This window comes from Piliocolobus tephrosceles, chromosome 9 (assembly GCF_002776525.5).
Source record: "Piliocolobus tephrosceles isolate RC106 chromosome 9, ASM277652v3, whole genome shotgun sequence".
Taxonomy (NCBI): domain Eukaryota; kingdom Metazoa; phylum Chordata; class Mammalia; order Primates; family Cercopithecidae; genus Piliocolobus; species Piliocolobus tephrosceles.
The window spans coordinates 80,340,415-80,351,015 of NC_045442.1; the positions used below are offsets into that span (position 1 = coordinate 80,340,415).

Below are 10,601 nucleotides of genomic sequence, written 5' to 3' on the forward strand. Positions count from 1 at the left end.
TTCATTATTGTGACATTTACTGAGGGTTTACTATGTGCCAGCTATTGTTCTGAGAACTTTACATGTTTATTTTAAAAAAGCCTTGTATAATTATCAGAATAACCCTATGAGGTAAGGACTGTTATTATCCCCATTTTACAGGTGAGAAAACTAAGGTAATATTATTACTCTATTTTATAGGTGAGAAGACTAAGGTACATGAAAAGAGAGTAACTTCCCTGGTACAACAAATCCAGTAAGCAAACCAAAATTTAAGCCCAAGAAATCACATTCAAGTCAGGGTCTATTCTTGCATCCCCACTATGAAATCGCCTTATTCAATCTGAGTAACATGAATCTTCACTCTAGGGTTTTTCAAGGGGCAGCGCAAGCATCTTAAAAAGTATCAGATTCTCAGAAATCCTCCCTAGACCGTTTCCCCTCTCCCTAAATTTACATGTTTACAGAAGCAACTGAATACTGCCCTGCCCACCATCATGCTCCTGGCTCCCCCTCTGCACTGCTTTCTCCTCTTCCACAGCCCTTCCCTCCTCCTGACTCCTCTGTCTCATGTGCACCACCAAGCCTCTTTTGCTTGGCGTGAAGGTCGGAACATCCACTCTCACCTTCGTGGTAGCCCAGGCCATTTCATGATGGCTGCACCCTCAAGATCCATAGACTACTGTATTAGTTCGTTCTCATGCTGCTAATAAAGACATACCTGAGACTGGGTAATTTATAAAGGAAACAGGTTTAGTTGACTCACAGTTCAGCATGACTGGGGAGAACTCAGGAAAGTTAACAATCATGGTGGAAGGGGAAGCAAGCATGTCCTTCTTCACACGGCAGCAGGAGAGAGAAGAATGAGAACTGAGGGAAGGGGAAGCCCCTTATAAAACCATCAGATCTTGTGAGAACTTTCTCACTATCATGAAAATGGCATGGGGGAAATGGCATGATATGTACAGATTATGGAAACTACAATTGAAGATGAGATTTGGGTGGGGACACAGCCAAACCATATCAACCCCCCTTGATGCTGTGGAAGGAAGTACACAGAGACCACGAGAAGTACAAGTTCTTTTCTTGCTCCAACCACTTTTCTTCAAAAATTTATCATAGGAAATTCCACATAAATAAATTCTCCACTACATTACATGTATGTGTGTGTTGTACACATGTGCATATCTAAATATATATATGACCATATAATTTAAAAATATATGTTCTTAAGAGTGATAATTTTGGTCATGTTTTTTTAAAACTTCATCTGTTAGACTTCAAACTAAAACATTTACAGGTAAACTGGTGTGAAGCTTTGAATTTGTTTTAAAACACTATTTTGGTCATGTTTTTTTAAAACTTCATCTGTTAGACTTCAAACTAAAACATTTACAGGTAAACTGGTGTGAAGCTTTGAATTTGTTTTAAAACACTCCAATCAAAAAAATTGTTGAGGGCAAGGACAAGATAAAAAAAAGCTTGGAAAATGTTAAAACTTGCTGAAGCTGACAGAAGAGGAGGAATGAGATGCTCTCTACTTTTGGCGTGATTAAAAAATTTCTTTTAAAAGTGATTTTTGCCAGGTGTAATCCCAGTACTTGGGAGACTGAGATGGGAGGATAGCTTGAGGCCAGGAGTTTGGGACCAGCCCAGCCCAGGCAACATAGTGAGACCCTGTCCTGAATTTTTTTTTAATTTAGAATTTTTTTTTCTAGTGCCCAGAAGAAAACAAATGAGTAGAACCTGAAGAAATGAGTGAACAATTAGTCTGAAAATGAGAGCCGTCTTCAATTTTTAAAAATTTATTATAACTAACATTGATTATGAACATAATCCAGGTATTAGACGAGTGCAGTGGCCACAGTGAGGAAGGTCAGTCTTTGCCTGTAAATGTCTCACAACCAAGGGACACACTGTGCATACTGTCCTTTTCCCCAGAGGTGTGAAGTCAAGGAAGGCTCTGTGGAAGACGTAATGTACACACTTGAGAGAGGCCTAAAAGGATGATGAGGAATGGGTAAAAATCATGGGAAGGAGGAAACACGTGTGATGTCACAACGAGGCTAGTTCATGTTTACACTCTTTGAAAGGTTTCCATGTGGCCAGTGAGGGAAACTGCAGGGAGACAGATGTGGATTAAATCCTGGGAATGGTCTCCCCTAGAAGGGCTGTTCAGAGGGACAGCGAGCTGATGCTGGGGTTCTTGGGGCCCCTCCATTCCACATAGGTCCAGCTAAGAGGAAATGACCACCTCTTATGGATTTCATAGGAGGGCTTGAGACATTGACTAGGGGAAAGCAGCGGACATATGGGTGCTCTTCCTTCTGGGTATGGCCCTGCAGAGTCTGCTTTCTGCCAGACCCAGGGCTGCAGCCAATCGCCTGCACTTCCTTGGTGCTGATGGCTCCAGCCTGCCCAGTAGCACCACGGGCTGCTCACAGGGGAACAGATACCCACAAAAAGAGACTCACATTACCCAACAGCTCTCATCACCCTGATGGGCAGCTCTTTTGAACATTTATGTGATCTCATTGGGAGTTTGTCATGAAGAGAGAGGGTCACACTTTATAAACAATGAAAGACACAAGAATACTGCAAAACAGATATTCAAGGAAACAACGGAATTGGAACCTCTTTTGAGTGGGGCTTCTGCCTCCTGCCAGATGCAGACTCTGGGCGTATCATTGAACTGTCCAGGCTGCAGTTTCTTCGTCTATAAAAAGTGGGTAGACGTCTACCTTCATTTACAGGATAATATATGTAAAATGTTATACGTCGATGTTATGTATAAACATGCAAATGTTATAAGGCTATGTATAGGCAAAGAGTAATATTTAGCGATTTCTAATCACCATGTATAATAAAATGATTAATTTGATAGGACAAATCTTCATTGACTTTAACTTTATGAAGATAATGACTATGTCCCTTTTATCATGAAGATAAAGACTGTGTTTTTACTCTCGAACCCCCTGTGTCAAGTTCAGTGCTTGGAACACAGTGGGTGCTCAATATATACTTGTTGGATAAATGGATGGAGCTGCTGCAGAGGGTTGGTTTCAGAGGCTTGAAGCCCAAGCCGTTTCCACCCCATGGCCTGGGTTGTTCAGCTGTTTTCTTCTGTTCCTTCTTTCTCCTTGTCCGCCTCAGTGTCTATGTGCCCTTCACCATCATCACAGACAGCTGGATGTTCTCTAAAGGAGCCATCCCTGCACTGCGGGGCTGCAGGGGGGCAGCTGGGGTCTTTCCTGCAATGAAGACAGTAGCGCAGGACCCACTTGCTGCAGCTGCAGGGGCCCTGAGCCGCCCAGGCATAGGCGCCCACAGGCACTGCAAGCAGCACCACACACAGGACCACTGTGACATGCAGGAGGCGCTCACGTGCCTCTAGCCCACCACCATCTCTGCCTGTTACAAAAACTACACACTGGCCCTGGTGTGGAGGCTGGCCCTTTAGGCTGAGGCAGGCCTCATATTTTGTGCCAGGAAGGAGGTCATCCACAGCATAAGTATTGATTCCGGGGCCCATGTGAACCACCTCCTTCCTGAAGGCTTCATCCGATGCAATGTGGAGGGTGAACCACTCCTCCTCAGAGGTGTCAGCCACTGCAAGCCACTCCAGCAAAATCCCGTGCACTGTCTGTTTGACAACCCGCAGGTCAATGTAGGCATTGCCTTCTGAGGGGATGGAAAGAGAATCAGGTGCATGTAGGGCCTGGGCAGGCTGGACGTGGAGAGAGATTACAAGGGTGCTCTTGCCAATGGAGTTGGAGGCCAGGCAGGTGTAATTACCACTGTCTACCAGGTGGGCAGCCGGTATGGCCAGCTCCGACAGAGCAGTGTCTTCTCCAGTAGAAGATGTCAACACTGGGTGGAAAGAAAAGGAAAACAGCTGTGCATTTATCTGATAGACTGCTGCAAAGTGTGTAGCAATGCCAGTTTTTGTTTTGTTTTGCTTTGGTTTTTGTCGTTGTTGTTGTTGTTAAAAGATGGTGGTAACCTCTTATGAACCTTGTACCTGGTGTCAGGTGTTTGCCTCCCAGCAATCCTGTAAGATAAGTAACTGATTTTTACACATAGGATGTTGAGGATTGGAGCAATCCATCAACTTGCCCATAGTGAGAGGTGTTCAGAAGCAACAATTCATCTGGGACCTGGCTCTTCAATCTATGAAGACCATACTCTTTCAACTTCACTAACTGCACCCACCAAACCACCTTTGCCTTCCTGAGCCATGGCTTTCAGGAGAGTTCTTGCAACTATGTGATTGTGTGATATTATGAGCTTCAAGAAGTACCTTCTTACCTTCCAGATGCACAGTTTCTCAGAGCCTGGAGCCACATGCCTGGGCTCCTATCCCTAATGGAGCTCCTATCCTATGTGGTCCTGGGCAAGTTGCTTAAATTTTCTTGACATCAGTTTTCTTGTCAATAACATGGGATGATGAGCAATCAACTACCTCATTAGTTTGAAGGTAAGTGTTCAGTCTTAGTTTTTTTTACTGAGAGATTATATATAACATGTTGCCAAAGAGTGATTATAGAGCACCACAAAATGCAACACCTGGATGCATTTCTTGGTTTTCAAAGAGGATACGACAATAAATCCTATATTTTTCTTTCATCGATATTGAATGTCAAACCAATAAGGTATGATCAAAACAATATAAAAATGTGAAAATTCAGTTAATTGGGTAGTTTTTGAACCATCCAGAGGTTTGTCATAATGTATAACAAATGTCTGGGCAAATGACTGTATTTCCCAAGTTTTACCCAGCTATTCCTAGTTGTCTTCTAGACAGAGAACAGAAGACAAGACACGAGGAATGTACAAAGATTTTTCTTTGCAGCTTCAGGATACCCCCAGGGAGGCCATCCCTGGCTTTGTGATGTGCCCAACTCTACAGAGTAGCATGAAAGGTAATCCCAGCTGAGGTATGAAAACAGAGCACAGGGTTCCAGGAAAGAAGAGGCAGGTTTGAATTCCAGCCCCAGGGCCCACAGAGGTCACTTCCTTTCCCTGGGTCCCAGTATTACAAATTCAAGCCAATAAGATCTGAACAATTTTATGTCAATGTTATTTCAAACAAGCACCCCAGGTGATTCTGTTCAGGCAAGTTAAGGAAATAAGTAATAGATCATCTCTAGAACCAGTCCTTTAAAAAATTCTAGAATTCTAAAATACATGGTCCAGTGTTTTGCATCTAGAAGATTCCCAAAGACGATATCTGCTCATGTAAACTTTTATAATATTTACTTAAGATATTAAATTAGCCCTGAAATGTGTGTTTACATATGTGTATGTGTTCTAGAGAGATCTGTATGCAAACATTTAAAATAACGCCAGTAATGGAACACTACCTTGGAATCTTTTCTGCTCTAGTGAGCATAATTCAGAGCTATCCCAATCTTACTTGCACCCATCCTTCGTGATTGAGCCAGCTTTGAACCTCTCTAATGAAGATGGGATTGCTACAGACCTCTCCATTCCCTCCAGATACACTGAGAGGGTGCATGTGGCTTACCATCAAATTCTCTCCACATACTCAGGGGATAAGTCCATGCAATGGATGGTGAGGGGCTGGCCTGTGCCAAGCATCGCAGGGTTACATTCTGTCCCACCCGGATGGTGACGTTGGCACTGGGGGTTGAGATCTGTGGCTTCATGCAAGCACTAAGCTCAGTTTCATGAAAAAGCTGCCCTGCCTTGGAGAGAGGGCCCCGGCATATCAGGTAGGAATTCACCAGGATGACAGGGAGGGTAATGGACTTGACAAACTGGACAAGCCCCCTTAGGCGACAGTCACATACCCAGGGGTTGTCATGCAGCGCCACTACCAGGCTGGAGAGAATCCCAGCCCCACAGTCAGGCTGCCAGCGTTTCAGGTAGGCTGGCCAATTCAGGAAGACACTTCTGGATACAACTGTAAGCCTATTGGAGGATAGGTCAAGGTAGGTCAGGCTGACCAGGAATTGAAGAGCCAGCTCAGGGAGTGCATCAATCTTATTGCGTTTGAGATCCAAGACCCTCAGGAGAGGGGTGGCACGGAACGCTGTCCATGGTACTGAGCGGAGCCTATTCCCCTCGAGTCTCAGCTCCCTCAGTTCTGGCAGATGCTCCAGGGCTCCCAGGTGGATCACACTAATATTGTTAAAGTTGAGCCAAAGATATTCCAAGGTGCTCATGTTGATGAAAGACCCTTGGGGCATCTCAAATAAGGGTGAGTTTTCAATTCTCACTTGCTTGAACTCTTCAGAAAGGTTCCCAGGGATCTTTCCCAAGGAGACAGATATGCACTGCAGAGTCCTGTACAAGAAACCAGAACAACTTTAAGATAAACAACAAGGAACTGGAAAGTGGGGTCAGGCTGATCCTGGCATTAGACATGGGAATCAGAATAAAACTATTGAAATAAAAGGGTTAGACTCATTTTGGTAAAAATGCACAGTTCAGCAAACTTCAGTCCCAACTAGAATGAGTCTCATAGAGATTTGCTGATTTCCTGCCAATTCTAAGCCTGCTTCCACTCCACATCATCCCCAAAGAAAACCCATTCCCCATAACCCTCTAACATCTGGCCAGCAGAGCGCACCTGCCAAAACTCTCCTCTGAACAAGTGCATCCTGGCAGACAGAAAGGCTGAGCTGCGTGTATATCCAGAAAGACCAGAACTAACAGGAAGTGATGCAAAACTGAAGCCATATTTCTCTGTAAGAAAATACATTGTGAGTTTTGAATAAGTATCGCCCCAGCTTCCGAGTGGCAAATCCTATTATTGGTAATCCATAGTGATGTAGGTCGCACAGCAGCAGGAAAGCTCCTGGGAGCTCTGAGGTCTGTTACAGCCCAGATCACAGGTTCAGTCAGAACACACGAAGGGGGATCAATGTCTCTTAACTAGGGTCAGGAAATTCAACATTTGTGTGATTCTTGATTCTGAAAAGTAAACTCCAAGTCAGTTGTCCAATTCCATACAGATTCGACATTTCTCAGAGTCTTAAAAAGAAGTCTGAGAAACAAGCAGGCAGTGCTATTCTAAGCACCATTGTTCAGGGGATTTGGCCAGAATCCATCTAATGCTTCATCATTTGCAGTTGATTCCTGAAACCTAGAATTTCCAATCATTTTCTCAAAGTGAAAATAGGTAATGAGTAACAAAGTAATTCTGTGTTCATTCCCATCATTTGTTCTCTTCCCAACCCCACGGGTGGTGTAGTCATGCTTCTACTGCATCAAGACAGCTGCCTCTGCAGCTTGTATCACCGGTTTCAAATACAAAATGGTATTTTCTGATTAAACCAAAAGATTATTTTCTTGGACTTCACAACCTTTCCTTAATACTGTGTATTTCACTTCATCAAAATGAACAACCTACATTTTAAAAAGAGATACATACAATATTACATGCTTGCTCTTTCACTCTTCATTTATTCCACAAATATTTATTGATCGTTTGCTTTAAGCTATACTCTTGCCCAATGAAAGGAACAGGGTCGAGGGCAAACCTATTATAGACCCTGTCCCAAGGAATCTTATCTCTTGCTTGTGCTTCTGGGTCTTGAGATCTTTGGAATGTAAAGTAATTTCTGTGATTCTCCTCTGCATAGTGAGAATAGTAACAAATACCTCATAATGTTTCCAGGAATTTATTTTTCATTATTTTTTAATTTTTATATTTTTTCAGAGATGGGGTCTCACTCTGTTGCCCAGGCTGGTCTCAAACTTCTCAGCCTCCCAAGTGACTGGGATTACAGGTGCAAGCCACTACATCCAGCCATATTTTTAGAAAATTTTGAGATTATGTTAAACACAACACTAGCACACAGTTGGTGCCCATGAATCCTCCTCCCACCGACAAACTCTTTAAGATCTAAAAAGTCTACATCCCTATTAACTAGGGCACTTCCAGTTTAATATTGAAATTCCATGAGTTCCTTTAAGACTCATGATATACATCGTACCCTACAAAAGGCCTCAGCAAAGAAAATCCGCTTAGCTAACCAGTGAGGGGGGAAATGGGTCACCAACTAAGCTGATTACACTCCAGGCTGTCCATCCAAGCCAGATATATTTGCAGGAGTTTCCAAAGAGTCTAACTCTAAAACCTGGCTGGATCACTGGAGTTTGTCTCAAGGTAAAAATCCAAAACAGAGCGAGAGCTATCAGCACAAGTTTGTCATACATATGGCAATGTGCTGCCTAGATCCCCCTTCAAGGGATGAGTGGATGCTCAGCTGCAAGGAGTGCTTGCATGAGGTCATGTTCTTCCCAAGGCAGCCACATCCCACATCCAGTAACTGAGGGTGGTGAGGGCCTGGCCAGTTTGCCCTGATGGGGGAAAACTCTAATAAGCAATTACCACTCCAAAGTACCCTACCAGGTTTGCTAAGGCTTTACCAGGCTTGTTTCATGGAAATATGTGATTCAATTAATGACTATTCCAAACCACTAGTGGATTCCTTTCCCTCCCCTTGCCCCAAAGGATAAAGATCTTAAGAGTCTCCATTCCCCACAGTTTCCTGTCTTTCCATCTCATGCTAGCCTTTTCAAATGAATCCAGCTCCATCCAACTTCCCAGAAGTCTGCGGGAAGCTCATGAAGCACACCCACTGGCATGCTATCTCTAGAATCATCTAGGCCACTTCTCTACTGCCCCTTACTCCTTTCCTGATCCCCTTATTCTCTGGTTTCCTTATTTGGCATATGAACACAGGGAGTGGCCCTCTTGGAAACTGAGGCAGGAGACCAGGACAATTAAAGTTAGCGTGGGTCAAGTTATTTATGTTAAACAACGTGTGGTTAAGTGTAGTACCCGAACTCAAGAGACCCTAACAAAAATGGCAAGAGGGTCTGGGAATATTATAACCCATCTTCCCTCTTGCAGGATGCTTTTCAGAACTAGGCTCTTAAAATTCTCCATAGAGACAGAGTCATGGGGGAGGAATTACTCTGTGCTTGTGAATTGCTTAGATATAAATGGCTTCAGGGAGGCAGCTCCCTGGCTTGTCTTAATAGAATCTTAATAGGAGAGTGTCCTGTCCATTCAATTGGAAAATGCCACTCACCTTTCCAATATTAGTAAAACACTGGGATACCTCAGACAGAGAACTGGGCATCCTATCAGAGAGCAGACATGCTGTACTCCCTTTCTCTAAATCTAGGACTCTTTCCCACCCCCATCCTCTGCTGCTAGCATGTCTGAGATGCTGCCTCAGCTATCCACACTCTGAGGTATGCCTGTGGCAGACACACAAAAGATGACCTTTCCAAGCCTCCTTGAAATAGGTGGGCTACAAGACTCTTGATCTGGCTAATGAAATGTTACAAGAAATGAGATTTGAAAAGCCCTAACCAAATCTTCCAATTTATCTTTTTCCTTATTGTGGCAATCACTGACATTCCAAATGGTAGAGCCTTTCCAGTCGTGTTCTTGAGTAAACAAGTGAAGCAGAGCCCTCCCTCCTTCTGCATTTCCCAAACTTAAGTAGAGTCTGTGGAATAGGAATACATTTTTCTGTGTTAAGCCGAGGACATTTGGGAATGGTTGCCTAAGCATAAATCTAACCTATCTTAACTACAATGCCCTTGTGAATAAATATGCTCAGGTACTTGTATGTTGATTTTTGTCTTTGTTCGATTACATGATAATCAAGACAAAAATTTCCAGCTCTTGTCCTCTAGACAAACTGCTCACTGAATCCCTTGATTGATAGCCTAGGTTTGATAGCCCACATTCACTTTCCAGAGCACAATTTCTGTATTTGCCATTTTGTACCCAGCAACTACAATGGGCAAGTGACCTTGGACATATTTTCTGCTTAATCATGAGGACTATAACCATGCTGCAGTCATAAAAAGACATGATGAGGATGCTATGATTCCAACCAACCTCCAAACCAGGCTTCCAAGGCCAGTTATGCTGCAGCTTCACCATGGCCCAAATTGGTCTTCAGCATTGGAAGGCCAGAAATTCTTTTGCCAGGATACTCAGAGGGCATTCAATTTTCAGGGACTAACTCATACTCATCAGACTCACATACTCAAAGACCAAGGTAAGCCAGACATCATTTTATTTTTTATGATAAGAATGTGTTTCTTCCCATGACTTGAATATTCATGGACATAATCCAGGATGATTCTTCTCTACAAGAGCAAACCAGGGAAGACAGGATACACAAAGGAAGGTTGACAGATGAGTACTGAGAGGCTTATCATCTTGGAGGCTGTATTAGTCCATTTTCACGCTGCTGGAAAAGACATACCCAAGACTGGGTAATTTATAAAGAAAAAGAGGTTTAGGGGACTCACAGTTCCACATGGCTGGAGAGACCTCACAATCATGGCAGAAGGCAAGGAGGAGCAAAGGCATGTCTTACATGGTGCCAGGTAAAAGGACTTGTGCAGAGGTACTTCCATTTATAAAACCATCAAATCCCATGAGACTTATTCATTACCACGAGAACAGTATGGGGGAAACTGCCCCCATGATTCTGTGATCTCCACCTGGCCCCACCCTTGATTCACGGGGATTATTACAATTCAAGGTGAGATATGGGTGGGGACACAGTCAAACCATATCAGAGGCCTTTCCATCCAGACCATGAAAATAGGTCCCAATA

The 10,601-nt window shown here is 43.5% G+C and overlaps 1 protein-coding gene across 2 annotated transcripts; it reads right to left on the reverse strand.

Annotated features, from left to right (window-relative positions):
* Positions 1-1,751: 1,751 nt before the first annotated feature.
* On the reverse strand, positions 1,752-6,747 carry LRIT2 (leucine rich repeat, Ig-like and transmembrane domains 2). Of its 2 annotated transcripts, XM_023226106.2 has the most exons (4): positions 6,575-6,747; positions 5,507-6,288; positions 4,001-4,030; positions 1,752-3,849 (listed from the first exon to the last, which is right to left on the reverse strand). In XM_023226106.2, exons 1-4 carry the CDS (start codon positions 6,682-6,684, stop codon positions 3,089-3,091), a joined length of 1,683 nt encoding a protein of 560 aa, XP_023081874.2. In that variant the 5' UTR covers positions 6,685-6,747; the 3' UTR covers positions 1,752-3,088. The 2 variants fall into 2 exon arrangements, with proteins under 2 accessions (XP_023081874.2, XP_023081875.2); XM_023226107.3 differs by lacking the exon at positions 4,001-4,030 and having other exon boundaries at positions 6,575-6,702.
* Positions 6,748-10,601: the final 3,854 nt, after the last annotated feature.

Bases quoted from the DNA above. Each gene is read 5' to 3' on its own strand.
- LRIT2 (XM_023226106.2), bottom strand. From the start codon at position 6,684: ATGGCTTCAGTTTTGCATCACTTCCTGTTAGTTCTGGTCTTTCTGGAT. The intron at 6,289-6,574 runs GTGCGCTCTGCT...TTTCTTGTACAG, and splicing joins TCAGAGGAGAGTTTTGGCAG to GACTCTGCAGTGCATATCTG. The intron at 3,850-4,000 runs GTACAAGGTTCA...CTTTCCACCCAG, and splicing joins AGGCAAACACCTGACACCAG to TGTTGACATCTTCTACTGGA.